Below are 16,508 nucleotides of genomic sequence, written 5' to 3' on the forward strand. Positions count from 1 at the left end.
ACTAGGCCCTGGGGATAGATAGCCAGTGAGACCTCATTATATGCCCTCAGAATTCAACCTGATTGGAGAGGCAGACTCATAGACAGACAATTGCAGAATGACCTGAGAGGCACAACAGGCAGATGACTCAGTGTGAGACTGTAGCTGGTCCTTTGAGCTAGATCTTCCAGAAGTGGGTTGCCTTGCCTGGTCAAAGTATAGGAGTGCTGTTTTAGCAAAGGATAGGTTGGCATTGCCAGTGTCTACATTTCAGTTTAAACACTGACCTTGAGTCTGCCAGCAGACCTTGGCAGCTGCTTTGTCTGGGGAGCCCAAGGTGGAACAAAGGTATTAGTGCAGCAGAGGTGGATTGACAGCATGCAGGGCAGTGGGATAGGTACATGAGGGAGAGACCAGAATGAACATATATGGCTCCTGTGTTCCAGGAGCTCATGGCCCCATGAATGGAAGAAGATACCACTTATGATTAACTCGGCAACAAGGAATAGGAGAAGGAGATTAATTTAGGTTCTGTCACTTAGGCCTAGTTTTGTGGATCAAGTATCATTTGAGCTGAGCCTTGAAGGATATATAAGTTTTCACCAGGTGGAATTGGGAAAGAAGGACAGTCCAGTAAAGGAAACAATGTGAGCAAAGGTTCAGGAAGGAAAAGCACCAGACATATTTGGGGAATAGCAAACTGCTGTAAATGGCTGGAGCATAAGGTCTGTAAGGGGATAGTATTTAGAGAAAGAATGTAGGAGCCAAACCACCACCACCCTTTCAAAAAGTTTAGGCCCAGATATCATTTATTTGATGTCTTTTTTCACAAGAAAATAGAATAAATGTCTATTTTGCCATTTAACTCTTAAAACGTTATTAATAAAGGTTTACTCTGTATTTTTCAGTATTCCATGATGTACATTCTCTGGTTTGATCATTTATTCAGCAAGCATTTATTGAGAGCATATAATGCACCAGGTCCTGTGCTGGAAGCTGGAAATACAGAAACAGGAAACACACAGTTTCTATCTTTAAGTTGCTCAGTCTTATCCAGGAAACATTCGCATAAAGTACAGTAGAAGACAAGCTGTCTTGATGCTCATAGCAGGCGTATAAGGTGGTGTATCTGATGCAACATCCTTATTTAACAGACAAGGAAACTCAGAGGAAGAAAAGTGACTTGTCCATTATCACACAGGTAGTCAGAAGCAGTATACTAGAGTTAGGAGCCAGATTTGCGGTTCCCTTCTTTCCTCTTCTACTCTGAGCCCTGACATATCTCCAGCCACCTTCAAGTATCACTTCCTTAGCATCTTCTCTCCTAAATACTTCTGTTTCTCATCATGGTACTTTTGCTTAAATCCAGGAGAGAGTTTGCAAGTTTCTGGTAAAAATTTGGTATTGTACAGGTGCCTGCTGGACCAACCTTCAAAGAAAACACCTGCTCTGTTCATGATTCTTGCCTTCCAGTTTCATAAGCTTTTGGGCAGACGAAATGTAATATCAAAATAGCTCAGAGAGAGCCTTAGTAACATTTAAGATATTGAATGTGCTGCATCTGGTAACTAGAAAATTTAATGATCTCCCGCTGTTTTGGTAATTGGATAAGTAAATACATCAGAATAAATCACACCGGCAAGTCTTTTGTATGTCGTTAGGGACTCAACTCTTTTAACTCCTGTTCAAAGCTCCAGCTCTTGAGCAGTGTTTGCATGCAGAGTTACGCACGCACGTACCAGCTCACATGGCCTTGGGTATTAAAATGCATTCAAAATGCTCCCTTTCTCCCTAGCCACTCTGCCTAAAGAGCACATCTAGCACGCCACTCCAGCTCTCTGAAACCAGGGAGAAAAGTTTTTTCAGAAGTTTAAATTAAACCTGATAAGACATTCGAGCCCTTCATGATCTATCTCCAAGCTGTTTTTCCAGCCCTGTCGTCCATTAGAGGTGTGCCATGAGCCTTGCCAGAAGCACCACCCATTTACAAATTGGGAAAATGAGGCCAAAGCAAGAGGGGACCATCCTGTTGCAGTTAGGAATCCTGTAAGAATTTTAAGTAGGAGAGAGACAGGATCAGATATTTTTTCAACTCTCTCTCTCCCTCCTCCTCCCTCCCTCCCTGTGTCTCTCCCTCCCTCCCTGTCTTTCTCTCTCTCTCTGTCTCTCTCGACAGTGTGAAGGAGAGACCCAGAGTGAAATGGTCTATTGGAGTCTATTAGGTGTTGAGTGATGTTGCCACCACCTTACAGATGAGAAATTTGAGTCTTCTGGAGGTTAAATGACTTGCTCAAGAGCGTACGTGCAGAACTAGGATTCAAAACCCACCAGTGCTTTGTCTTCCTGTCTCCTGAATTAGCACTGAACCCGTGCCTAGGGATGAAACTCTGGGGCAAACAATGATCAGGGTTTCTCAAAAGATTTTTAAGCTGAGGTAACCATTCTAAACCTAACCAGTTAACAAGTTTCTCTCCAAACACAGTGGTTAGTGTTCTGGACCAATCTTTTGTCAGAGGCATCCTAGGAACCTTTTATATACGGACCTGGCTACCTTCCATGATATCCGTCTCAGCCTCTGAAAGTGAGGCCTCATTGGGGGAACCATACTAGGTTGCTCAGGGTCAGAAGCAACCCAACCCTGAGGATTCTGGCTGCCCTGGGGCATGAGGAGGCCAGCATCTTGGCACCCCTGTAACCTGGCACACTGCTGGGGCTAATGTGCATTAGATTTCTCCTGCCACACTACAGAATCCTCATTTGTGAATTGGCCTCTCCCCCATGTATTAAGCTTTCAGGGACAGTGAGCTTGCAAACTGCTCTGTAAAGCAAGACTTTTATTTACTTGAAATCATTCTTCTAGAGCCCAAGAGGGACTAATCTTAGGAACTGGCTTCCCAGGATGAGGATGCATGCCTGTTCTTATTCTTTTTGTGCTCTTTATTCTTTTATTCTTTTTATGTGCACTCTTCTCCTGTTGGATCTTCTCCTATTTCTAGACTAAAGAGGCTTTCCCCTCCCCACCCCACCCTACCCCTCTTGGTAGAAGCCCCTCTATTCCCTCTGGGCCTTCTCCACTAAGGTTGTTGTTTAATAGTATAGTGACCAAAGCCACCATCAAGGATACCAATGCAAACAGAGGGTCACCTCTTTTGTTTGGTGTTCAGGGTCTCCCTGACAATGTACCAAGTTTGAGGCCATTTTGACATTAGTAACACTTTAGAGTTGGTGTCCTCATTAAACAGCCTGTCTAAAGGCACAGGCTGGGTATGAAGAATCCAGATTTGGCCCCAGATCTGTCATGAATACTGACTAGCCTTGGGTAAGTTCTTTCCACTCGCTGGGGTTTTCTTTCCCCATCAGTTACAGAGATGACCTCTGAAGACCCCTCCAGCTCTAACAGTCACTAGGTCTGTGATAACTGAGGAGCTAGATGAGTGAAATTTGCCCAAATGCCTGAGGTAGTAATATACTCTGTTATGAGGAGATATGTGCTTCAGTTACATGAAGGGGACAGTCCTTCCAGGTAAGAGACTTAGAATAAATAGGCCAGTGTGTGACCACAGTACTAAAATTATCTATGTGGTGGTTAAGAACACAGACTTTGGAGTCAGACCTAGTTTTAAATCCTTGCTCTGCCACTTCCTGCCTGTGCAATTTTAGACAGGTTATATAATCTCTCTGAGCTGCTATTTCTCATTTTAAAGTACTTCCCTCGTGGGGTTGTGTAGTGCTTATAAAGCAGTTAGCACCTAGCAAGCTCCCAATAAATGTTAACTGTTACCATTATTATAATGTGATAAAACAAAGAACAGATAGGGCAGCCTACAGGATAGAATTTCCATCCCTTTGTCACCTTAGTCTTCTCTCCCTTTGTTCTTCCTTTAACTTTTCGTTCATTTTCCCTTCTCACCTAAAAAAAAAATCAAGCAAGGAAAATGTCCTCTAGGTACCCTATGCTATACAGCCACAGAAGCCCACCCAACCTTAATCTCTAGCACCCCAGTTGTTCTACTACAGTTCAATAAATGGAAAGAGAAGCATCTGTCACTGTTTCCTGGAAACCCTCGCCCCAGTGCTACTTCTTTCCTGTGGTCCAATGAGACATATTGGTCCAGAAACTACACAGGAAGCTGGGATGGAAACAAGCCATAGAGTGGTCTCAAAGTGGGACCTTTCTAAGTTAGAAGTTCCTTTTGGGGTTGCACTACCACGTGCAGCAAATGTAGAGAAGTTGCTAGAAGTTGCAACTGGCATTGTTGTGGTTGATGACGATGATGATGATGATAATGATTAACAATCCCTTATGTTTGCAAAAGACTTCACAGTTACCAAAGCCTTTTCACACCCTGATCAGCACATGACCAGCAGATCAGCTCTTAAGTTCTCCCTCTGATACTTTGTGGGTGTAACTGCCCTCTTCAGGGATTCCCAGCTCATCAAAAGGTGTTTAAAGAAAATGGACAATTAGCTATTAGGCCCAAGCTGACAGTAACAAAAGATAGCCTGTGTTCCTGTGGGGAACAACAAAGCCCCTCACAACAGGGACCTGAGCCATGACACAGCTGCAGAGTGCCTGCTTTCATTACACCCAAGGGAAAGCCAGTCAGTCACATTAACTGTCCTCTGTTTAGAAGTAGGATCAGAGGTTAAGAGGCAACAAAGGGCAATGCATCAGATACAGGCTGGAAGCTCACAAACCTAGGTACGAATTCTGGCCTTCTTTTTCCTAGCTATGTAATCTTAAGCAAGTCCCTTAACCAGAGAATTCATCTATAAAATGGGAATAATAGGAACACTTATCTCATAGGATTGTTGTGAGCATTTAATTAGATAATATACAGAACAACTAGTATGGGGCCTGACACATAAAATGCCAAATAAATGGTAACTTTTTTGATAGTGATGACATGAATAATTATTTTTTTAATGTGATATTTAATAGTCATGCTTTTTCTACTAGAATAACTAACAGAATAGGTTTCTCATAGCATACCAAAAAGATCAGTTGTTCTTGCAAGTTCAAAGTACATGCTAATTTTGAACAAAACCAAAAGCAGATATATTCAGCTTCACTATAATCTGGAAACTTACATATGCGGCCTTTGTGCTGCCTCATAGAGTACAAGGAAGTCAGGATTTGAAGTGAGAAGACCTGGGTTCAAATGTGAGCTCCACCAATTTCTAGTTATATGACAGTGTATAAGTAATGTTCCTATTTGAGCTTTGGTGTTCTCATCTGTAAAAATGAGGATAAATTAGTCCAGTCTCTTAGGATAGCTCTGAGGTTTAGGTAATATATGTGAAAGTGCTTTGAGAGCTGTAAAACAATAGTCATTATTATTATGCATGCATTCTTTAGAAGGAAGCACATTCATTTTGTGTTCAAATAACTTGGTTTTAAAGAAGCATCTCTTTAAGAATAAGCTTTGTTGTGGCTTATGTTACAGGTGGGAAATGCATTTTAGAGCTGATTTATGCCCTGTCTGGGTGACTCACTCATCTTCTAATCATGGCTGAATAGACTTTGGGAAAAAAGAGCTGTGACCCTTGTATCAAGTTACATCAAATCATAATTGTTAAGCACTTGCTTAGTGCTGTGGCGGTATTTGGGGTTTTAAGGGCCATTAAATAATACCCTTTCACTTAACTAGTTCAAGACTAATTGGAAGACATAAGGCCAATTGAAAGATAGACATAGGACTCAGGTAGGATAAAAATATCACTTTTGTTACTGAAAAAGTTGATTATAGATTGTAGTTTGGGATCTGCAGCCAAAGGGCTTGCTGATAGATTCTTTGCCCCTACATTAGAGACTTGCCTATCCAGTCCTTGGCACAGCTGACACTGCAGGCCCGTGTACCTTGTAGCAGAAGAGCAGATTGGCCCCAGAAAAGGGAGAGGAAGGGGCTGAGCTCAGATTCTTCTCTCACACTCACCAAGCAGATAGCCCTCTTCTCACCTGTGTGAGAGATAGAGCGAGCATCCAAGAATCCCTCCATGGGAAAGCATGAGTGTGAAGTAAATGCTTCATGGGTTATATAAGCTTTATCTTATTGAATCCTCACAACTCTGGATGGCAAAAAAATGTCTCAATTTTTTAAATGAAGAAACAATGAACCAGAAAGTTAAGTAACTTACCCAAGGTCATCAGATAGTTAGGAGGTTAGGGCAATGGGAATCCAACCCAAGTCTTCCTCCCTAGACCACATTTCAACCATTCCAGCCATTGAGGAGCTCACACCGTACAGGTGACATCTACTAAGACATAAAGAAGGCATTGAATCATAATAGCTTCCATATGTCAGGCTCTGTGATGGCTATTTTAATCTCTACAACTCTTTAACCCAGTGGAGAAGGAAGCTGGAGCTCTAAGCATCTTACTGACGTGGCTAAGAGCTGAAATTTGAACCCAAGTGTTTCTATTTCCAAAGCCCAACTGCAGTCCAGTTGACTCCATTGAATCACTAACGCCCACATTTTTAAAAACGCAGAAATTAAAGCTTAGAGAAGACAAGTGTTTTGTCCAAAGTTGTACCACTAGAGCCAGAACTGGAACCCATACGTTCTGGCCCTTTACATCCTTGACAACATTAGACAGTGTACAGCCTTGGCGATTGGTATAGAGGACTGGGGAGGAGGGAGAGCTTGCTGAGGGCTGAGATGTGAGGGAGGGCTTTCAGAAGGAGATGGTCCATAACTGAAAGGGGGGATTTCCTCATACTCAGGGAAGTTTTTTTATGGTGTGTCTGTGTGGTCTGTCTGTCTGTGTCTGATGTAGAGAATGGGACTTGGTTGTCCTTCACATCAGTGGGGGGAGAAGAAGTAGAAGAGGCTTGAGTGAGATTCTAGTGTTTGCTCTCTGGGTGGGCTACAAAAGGCTTGTAAGTTTTCTGCCAGTGTAGCAAAGGGTTGCTCCTGGGGTCAGCCTGTACAGAGCTCCTGTTCGCAGTGCTGCCAGCAAAGAGTCCAGAAAGTGGTTGTTGTTGGTCACCAGAGGGGAGCAGGCAAATACTAGAGGAAATCTGAGAAAAGAGCTTTTCTCCCCTTGAAGATGCCAGAACTTTCTGAAATGCGAATTTTACTCTAAAAACAAGAATACGTTTTGAGAAACTGTTGGTGGTTTATTGCTTCCCAGTTTCACACACTGAACCTGAGGGCTGTAACTCATGGAGTGAGAGAGAACCCTAATAGGCCACCTGTGGGAGGTAGGGGAGTTACAATGGAAATTATAAGGAAAGAAGACAGAAGGCTTGGGTTCTGCTTCTGCTTCTGCCACTTATGATGTGTGATCGTAGGCAAGCCCAATCTCTAGGTCAAGTTTCCGAATCTACAGAGCGGGGCTGATTCCCAAGGCATGATTTCCAAGTACTACTGTGGTGTGTTTCCCCCATAAGCTGTTAAAATACATTGGGAACCTTAAAAAAATTCAACCTACCATGTTTTTTTAAAGACTAATCTTTTAGAACAGTTTTAGGTTCATAGCAAAATTGAGCAGAAAGTACAGAGATTTCCCATATACGCCCTGCCCCCACACATGCACAGCCTCCCCCATTATCAGCATTCCCCACCAGAGTGGTACATTTGTTACTTTCGATGAACCTACATTGACATTATAATCACCCAAAGTCCATAGTTTACAGTAGGGTTTACTCTTGGTGGTGTACATTCTGTGGGTATGACATATAGCTATTACTGTAGTATCATACAGAGTATTTCCACTGCCCTAAAAATCCTCTGTGCTCTGCCTATTCATCCCTCTCCCCCTAACCCCTGGCAACTAGTGATCTTTATACTGTCTCCATAGTTTTGCCTTTTCCAGAGTGTCATATAGTTGGGATCATACAGTATTTAGCCTTTTCAACTTGGCTTCCTTCACTTAGTAATATGCATTTAAGAGTCCTCCATGTCTTTTCATGGCTTTATCAGACTCTTTTCTTTTTAGCAGTGAATAATATTCCCTTGTCTGGATGTACCACAGTTTATTTATCCATTTACCTACTGAAGGACATCTTGGTTGCTTTCAGGTTTTGGCAATTGTGAATAAAGGTGCTGTAAACATCTGTGTGCAGGTTTTTGTGTGGACATAGGTTTTCAGCTGCTTTAGGTAAATACCAAGGAGTGCGATTACTGGATTGTATAGTAAGAATATGGTTAGTTTTATAAGAAACCACCAAACTGTCTTCCAGAGTGGCTATGCCACTTTGCATTCCCACCAGCAAGGAATGAGAGTTCCTGTTGCTCCATATCCTCTCCAGCATTTGGTGTTGTCAGTATTCTGGATTTGGGCCATTCTGAGAGGTGTGCAGTAGTATCTCATTGTTGTTTTAATTTGCATTTCCCTGATGACATATGATGTGGAACATCTTTTCATATGCTTATTTGCCATCTGTATATCTTCTTTGGTGAGATGTCTTTAAGATCTTTGGCTTGTTTTTTTATTGGGTTGTTCATTTTCTTATTGTTGAGTTTTAAGAGTTCTTTGTATATTTTGGATAATAGTTCTTTATCAGATGTGCCTTTTGCAAATAGTTTCCCCCCGTCTGTGGCTTGTCTTATTCTCTTGACAGTGTCTTTTGCAGAGCAGAAGTTTTTAATTTTAATGAAGTCCAGCTTATCAATTATTTCTTTCATGGATTGTGCCTTTGGAAGGCACAATCCAAAAAGTCATTGCCACACCCAAGGTCATCCAGATTTTCTCCTATGTTATCTTCTAGGAATTTTATACTTTTGTGGTTTACATTTAAGTCTATGATCTATTTTGAGTTAATTTTTGTGAAGGGTGTAAGGTCTGCATCTAGATTCGTGTTTTTGCATATGGATGTTCAATTGTTCCAGCACCATTTGCTGAACCTAGCATTTTTTCTAAATGTTAAAAACTAGATCCAGACTTTCCTGTATTCAATTGTAAAATAAAGGCATTACCTTAGCAAAATTAAATAAAATAAAAAGGATTGATAATAATACCTACCCTACATGATTGTGAATTAATGTTTGTGTAAATATCTTGCAAACTGTAAGATACTATGCATATATTGCTGCTACTGTTATTTTTAGTATTAGTCAGCTCCTGCCCTCAAGTAACTCCCAGCCTAATAGTAGTATTATATTTATGTTCAGGTATTTAAAAAAAAAAAAAAGTAAGATGCAGAATGGTGTGGCTAGAAAGAACCCCAAAACAGAAATCAGAAACTCTGGGGTAGAGTACCGCATCTGTGCCTTATGAACTATGAGACCTGGGCCAAGTCGCTTGACCTCTCTGAGCCTCAAGTTGCCCACCTGTGAAATGAAGGAGGTGGACTATTGGGCATTTCAGGAGCTTGCCCACCCTCATATTCTGGGACTCACTCATTGGGGCCTCGGATAAGAATCTGTCACATTGATTCACATTTTTCTCAGCATGTTATACTTTTTTAGAAAAGGAACCAGGAAAAGTAATAGAAATAAGATGTATATGAAAGTTCAAACTGCTGAGAAAATTAATCCAGAAAAGAATAGATCTGTCTGGCAGAAAACGTCCAATTTTTGCTAACATAAACATGTTTCACAAAGCCAATTTGCTAAAACATTAATTTAATGAGAAAATATATCCATTCAAGTGTCCTACGTATAATGAATAAAATGTCAAGATGGTTGACTTTCCTTTTCTAACATACACAGACCATACTTCTTATCTGAGAATATTCCCCGTCCTCCAAGGAGTCCCAAAGGATGGGTTTCTCTGTTGATTTAGAGAGTCAATAATTCAGTAAAGTCCCAAGTAAATGGCAGAACACAAGCTCAGATTGGGTTTTTGTATTCGTATTTTATAAACATTTCAGGATTTTTTTCCTGACCCTTGACCTTTTGCCTTTCTTAAAGTGAACATCTTATATCCTGGAAGCTTGGTTAGAAATAACCTCAGGGTCATCTCCTCCAGCCTCTTTTTCTGTGTGGATCCTACTACTCTTAGCAACACCTATGGCAGAATAGTCTAGTAGTTAAACATACAGATTCCAAAGGTAGACTGCCTTGATTCACGTACTGGCTCTGCCCTTAATAACTTTGAGACCTTGGGCAAGTTACTTAATCTGCACCATGACTCAGTTTCTTCATCTGTAAAATGGGAATAATAATTGTACCTACCTCAGAGGGTTATTATGAAAATTAAATTATTTTATAAATATAAAGTGCTTGGAATATGCCTAGTACAAAATAAATCATCATCTTCTTCAAATAAGCTTTTATATGAATGCTTCTAGGGACAGTAGAGAGTGTACTCACTTCTCCCCTCCCTACCCCTCCATTTCTCCAAGGCAGCCCATTGATTTGTTGGCTGGAAGCTCTCTGGTTATCATGAGCTTTGGAGTCAGACAGACTTGAGTTTGAAATCTTATTCTGCCTGCAGCCTTAGGCAAGATAACCCGTGGTATCTTCAACTATAAAATGGCAGCAATAATACCTACTTCACTTAGCTGTTTTGAGGACTAGTTAAGGTGCTATGTATAAAGTACTTAGCATGGTTCCAGCTCCATGGCAGGCACTCAATAAATTATAGTTGCTGCTATGATGATGAAAAAGAAGAAAATAAAGAACAGAAGGAGGAGAAAGAAAGGTAAAAGAAAGCAACAGTAGTAGCCACACCGGCAGCTGCTGCTCTATTAGAAAGTTCTGTCTGAGCAGCTGAGTTCTGCTTCCCTGCAATTTTACCTCACCAGTCCCAGCTCTACCCACTGGAGCTGCACAGGACACATCTACTCTGTCTACTTGTCAGCCCTTCAGATATTCAAAGAGGGCTGACAGAGCCCCCTCCCTGCCCCCTATAGCAGCACCATACCACCACTCTCAGTGTTGTCTCTCCAGGGAGACATCTCCCATTCTTCAGCTGTTTCTCAGAGAACATGGTTTTTAGGCTCCTCCTTACTAGGAGTTCCCTCTTGGCATGCCCCACATCCTTCCTGAATGAGGCGCAGAGCATTGCAGGATGGTTTCACAATATGGCCACTCTCTTGCTGGGGAGAAGCATGGTGTCCTATTTACCCCTAGGTTCCCCACAGTCTCTTTGCCCACGCTAGGCAAATGAGAATGGAAACAGATTATCCTTGTTCACTTTGAAATTTCTGTCTGCAGTGACCTTCAGGGAAAAAAATTGCTTGTCATCTGGGGCACCAGAGGGAGCAGCCCCAACACAGCCTTGTTTGCTGTGAAGCAGTCCATTGGTGGCACAGCCCCACTGAAGCTATAAAAGGGGGTCTCCAGATATTGAGGCATTACCCTATCAGGGAAAAGGGAGAACTTCTACTGGGCAGTGGGTTAGAAATAAGAAGAGCAACCTGGTGCAGACCTGGGCTCCAAGACGCTTTGAGGAAGAGTTTCAGCTTTGAGGTTAAACAGACCAGGGCCCCTACCCAAGGCAGCACTCCAGCCAGTAATGGCTACCACTGACTGAGCTCTTACTGGCTTGGGCGCTGTACCAGAGGCTTCACCACCGTTATTCTGTTTAACCATCACAACAACCTATAAAGGAGAAACTGTGATTACTCCCACCTTACACATGGGAAAACTGAGGCTCTCTGGTTGTATAAGTTATTTAAGGTCATATAGGTAGTAAGCAAGAGAGCTAGGATTTGAATCTAAGTTTGCTTCACTTTTTTTTTTTTTGTGAGGAAGATTAGCCCTGAGCTAACATCTGTTGCCAATCCTCCTCTTTTTGCTGAGGAAGATAGGCCCTGAGCTAACATCCATGCCCATCTTCCTCTGCTTTATATGGGACGCCACCACAGCATGGCTTGACAAGCGGTGCATCAGTCTGTGCCTGGGATCCGAACCTGTGAACCCCGGGCCCCCGAAAGGGAGCACGTGAACTTAACCGCTTCACCACTGGGCCAGCCCCTATTTCACTTTTTTCACTATTGTGCTGTGTAGACAGACTCTTACTTTCCATGTGGCCTTAAACAAGTAGCAACCACTTTGAGCCTCAATTTTGTCATCTCCACCTACCTTGCGTGGTTGTTATAAGGGATTAAATAGAATAACATTTTTAAAGTACCTGGCATGTAAGAGGTGTTCAAGAAATTTTAGTTTCCTCGTTCTTAAGTCCCAGCTCTCCCACTTAAAGTGACTGAGAAAATCACTTAACTTTTCCTGAACACAGTTTTCTCATGTGAAAACTGGTTGTGTTTTCTAAACCTCTAACCTTGCATGTTGACAACTCAGGCAGGGTATATGCACAGCTCTGGCACTATTATGATTATGGTTTCTCCCAGAAAAAATCAAATTTCCAATTATAAAATTAATGTTATGGCTATGTAATGTACAGCATAGGGAATAATATAGTCAATAATATTGTAATAACTTTGTATGGTGACAGATGGTAACTAGACTTATCGTGGTGATCATTTCGTAATGTTTATAAATATCGAATCACTATGATATACACCTGAAACTAACAGGCTATTATATGTCAATTATACTTCAATTAAAAAAACATCATATTTACAAACCACAAATAACAAAGTAGAAGATGCTGGAAGAGCTCTGGCGTGTTAATTAAGAACAATAGCGGAAGCAGCTGGGCAGAAAATGCCAACGAGTCAGAAGCAGAGGCAGCATAGCTCTGTTTGTTGACAGAAGCCAGTGCAGTATTGTACGTTAATTGGGGAAGTGGGTAAACATTTGCCAGCAGCTTGCCCCCCGGTGCATTGGAAGACAGACTGGCAGGCTGGGCCCTCCCCACCGCCTTGCCTGCCCATCTGCCCAGAACCCAAGAGATACCAGTAGAGCGGCTTTGCTCTAGGTTCCTTATAAGCAGAGAGGATTCTGGAGGCGGATGTGTCTCCTTAATGACCCTCCTGGGCAGACCAGGTTTCCATCGGGATACAGTCGAAGATAGTGTTCCTCCTTCAGCTTGCCAGCCTGCCTGTGATACTTAGCCCTCCCCGGGCCTCGACTCCCCCTCGGCTAGGAGAAGACAGTGGAGCCATCTCATTAGGTGTGGCTTGAGATGAGCAGAGGACAAGATTGCCTGCCTCAGGTGCTGTAGTCTCTGCCCATGGGCCCAGAGCTTCCGTATCTAACAGAGTAGACTGCTCAGCCTCCCATCACACGCTCAGAGCTGCCCATTCATCTGTGTGTCCGTCCGTCCTTACAGTCACTCACATGCACAGCAGCCATCATGGAATACCTGCTCTGTGCCAGACACTGTGCTAATTATATATTTTTTCTCATTTAATCCTCACATCACTCCTGCAAGGTTGATACTAACTCCAAAGCCGTAAAGCTAATAATAGCCAACACAACTGTGATTTAAAGCAGAATCTTTCTGGTTCCAAAGTCCATTGTCCTTTCCACTAAACCAGTATTTTTCAACTTTTTAAAATTCTTGTTCCTTTTGATAAACAGGAAAATTTTGTTTCTTTCTCTCACTCTCAGATTCAGAAGTCTTCCACATCCCATCCCTGCCCCTGGCCTAGGAGGTCATAAAAGTTAAATAAATTAGGTAATTTAGGATCCCTATATGATTACCATGTCTCAGCTGAGCCAAGATTTTGTCTAGCTTTACTCTCTATGGTTTATATTATGAAATAATGATTTTTATTTCTAAAATACAAAGTCATATTACGACATTAACTCATTTTTTCAAACTAAATATCCCCACCACCACCACCACCACCAAGGAGATTGTGCTGTGTCTCGCGGGGGAGCCTCTCCCCAGCAGAGGAGATACCGTCTTTGGGCATGGTGGAGTGGGCGTTCTGCAGTGTGCTACTGGTAGGGTTAGTAGGAACATCAGCCCCAAAGGCTTCGCTCTTTTCCCACCAAGCAGAAAAAGCCCTCCCTGTAGTCAGGAGTTAACCAAGCAGAAGTCCCCAGGAATGCCTGTCATTGTTTAACCCGAACCCTTTCCTAAGAGGCCTCCTGTTCTGTTGGCCAAGCTGAGCTGTGCAGGAGGCGAGGGACCTCCATCTGCCCAAAAGAGGTCCAGTCTCCTGAACCTATGCCTTGAGATCAAATGCTAGTTCTTCCACAAAACTCTGAGACTTGACTTCTCTGAGCCCTGGTTTCCTCAGTTATAAAATGGGAATAACAACACCTACATTACAAGGTTATTTTGAGGATCAAATAAGATAATAGATGTGAAAATGCTCATGCCAGCACATAGTAGGCTCAAAATCAGTGCATACGGGCTGGCCCGGTAGCATAGCGGTTAAGTTCGCCTGCTCTGCTGCAGTGGCCGAGGGTTCGCAGGGTCAGATCCTGGGCACGTGCTCATCAAGCCATGCTGTGGCAGCATCCCACATAGAAAAGAGAGGAAGATTGGCACAGAGGTTAACTCAGAGCCAATCTTCCTCACCAAAAAAATAAATAAATAAATCAGTGTGCATGGATAGGATCTGAATGCCACGTGGAAAAAATAGTGTTTGTTCCACTCTTTTAAATATGTGTTTTCTTTCTTTTTAGGTAACCCAGCTGGACCCAAATAAATCGTTATTGGAGGTAAAGTTGTTCCCTCAAGAAACCCTTTTCCTTGAAGCGAAAGAGTAAACACAGCCCAGCAGTGGAACCAGCCCTTCCTTGACAAGCCAGAGGCGTGCGTCAAGAGAAAGGCTCCTCACCAACCCACCTACACGCTCGTCTCACTCAATTCAGTGTCACACTTCTGCCTCTTGCAAGATTGCTGGAAAAAAGTAATAATAAACATAGCTACTTAAAATTTCCCATCCACGAGTATATGTTCCCAACCCTCATTATTGAGAATTACAACTCTGCCACCCTCCCCTACCCCCTTCACCTCGCCCTTGTTCACTGACTTATGCACTGTTCAAGTGGGAGTGATCACAAAGTAGAATTGTTACCTCTCCAGTGCCCTTTTTCTCCCCACAGTGTCTAGGACAGTTCTGTCTGTCCTATGACACCAGGATGCTGTGTATTTGATATGTCTCATTGAGCCAGGGCTCATACACCTCTGCCTTTTTATCTTCATGACTGGATTTCTACTTTGTCACCTAATTTTAAGAGGCAGGGGGAAAAAAGTCAAATGGAACTTCTTGGCATGGAGATTAAACATTATTGTAGGAAAAAAAGCATATCATTTTTGTTGGTACTTTCTGACTTCTTTACTAAGATATAAGGTTGGGTTTGAGGACTGCATTTGACATATATGCAGGATATTTACTGCTGCTGCCTTGAGTCTCCAGGTTCCATCTAGGAGGTATTTGCTGTTCCATTACAGTGTGGGAAACTGTTGAAGTGCACGATGTGAATGTTGAGATAGTGTGAAGAGGACCAGTACCAGGACTTCGCTATCTGGCCCCGCTGCAGGAAGCTGCTGTTAGGTTTGCATTTGGGCGGTTAGAACCTCACAGACACCAGCTCCCAGGTTGCTGGTCCATCAGTGTACACTGAACACAATTCTCTCCTGTTTTTCTGTCCTTCTCCATCACACGTTTGGACCTTGTCACTTGGTGTTTTAAGCACCTTATCTCTCGCCAAAATCTGATCAGCTGCCTCATGGACTCTGAGCCCACCTGTAATAAGGAACTTGCTCCACTATTTCATTCTTTTAATGTTTTAATATTAAATATTAGACTCGCATCTCAAATGAAAGGGGTGTCATTCTATGGCTGAAGAGTCTGACTTCATATATTTGAGAGAGCAAACTTGTGGGCTCAGCTCAAAAGACATGTGTTGCCTGAACCTACATATAATTTCGGGATGATTTAGCAAATGTGGATTCTTGTTAATCTATGGATTTGGCATTTGGAGTTTAGTTCATGGAAGTGCTGTTTATGCCTTCACAGCCAGTGATTTCTTTTCAGCCTTGAAATGTTTCTCCATGTCTATTTTTTTGTTACCTGTGGTCTCTATCCTAGGGGTTGGGATCCTGATTTGACGTTTTGTACTTGTCCATAAGAGAGTCTGAGTGCTGGGTTTTTTCCCCCGGTCCAAGCCAAGGGGTTCTCAGAAAACTCACCAAAGCCTGAGATTTGCCTGGTCACTTTTCCCTCTGCCCGGAAGTGGGCGTGGCCAGGAAAATTCCACTTTCTGTCTTTTCTCTGGTGCTCCAACCAGGGACCTCCACGGAACACTCTCTTAAAAGAGATGTGTTCTTAACAGACTCTTGCTACGTCTGTGTAGGTGCAGGCCTTCTCTGGCCCCAGGGTTCTCTCCAGGGAGGCTGAAAGGAAGAGACCCGCAGTGGGGTAGTTCAACCTGAGCACTTCCTCTCCAGCTCCACTCCTACCTTCCTAACCCAGTGGCCCCACAAGACAGTCATTCCAATGCTACAGATGCACTAGCTCTTCTTTTTCCAGGTAGAGCTTCTTCTGGAGCTGTCGTGAAGAAGCTTCAGCCCTGAACTCAGACCGTACTCAGGAACAGCAGCAAGGGTGGGGGTGCGGATTGGAGAGATGGGATTCTGAGTTCACTTTCATGTTTAACCTGCTCCCTCTGACTTGGGTTTGACTTCATCATATTGCTCCCCCCATCACCTTCACTTCTGTATTCCGATAATATGGACTTAACTCTGAAACAATTTCACAAAAGTTATTAAA

The 16,508-nt window shown here is 42.8% G+C and overlaps 1 protein-coding gene across 4 annotated transcripts in view; it reads left to right on the forward strand.

Annotated features, from left to right (window-relative positions):
- FAF1 (Fas associated factor 1) overlaps positions 1-15,041 on the forward strand; it is a 487,297-nt gene extending 472,256 nt beyond the window's left edge. For all 4 annotated transcript variants that reach the window (XM_087445969.1, XM_004438535.3, XM_087445970.1 and 1 more), the window contains one exon: positions 14,416-15,041. In XM_087445969.1, the coding sequence (XP_087302095.1) occupies positions 14,416-14,499 (84 nt within the window). In that variant the 3' untranslated portion in view covers positions 14,500-15,041. The remainder of the gene's footprint in view (positions 1-14,415) is intronic.
- The last annotated feature ends 1,467 nt before the right edge of the window (positions 15,042-16,508 follow it).

Source organism: Ceratotherium simum, chromosome 22, assembly GCF_057802395.1.
Source record: "Ceratotherium simum simum isolate JZ-2026a chromosome 22, ASM5780239v1, whole genome shotgun sequence".
Taxonomy (NCBI): domain Eukaryota; kingdom Metazoa; phylum Chordata; class Mammalia; order Perissodactyla; family Rhinocerotidae; genus Ceratotherium; species Ceratotherium simum.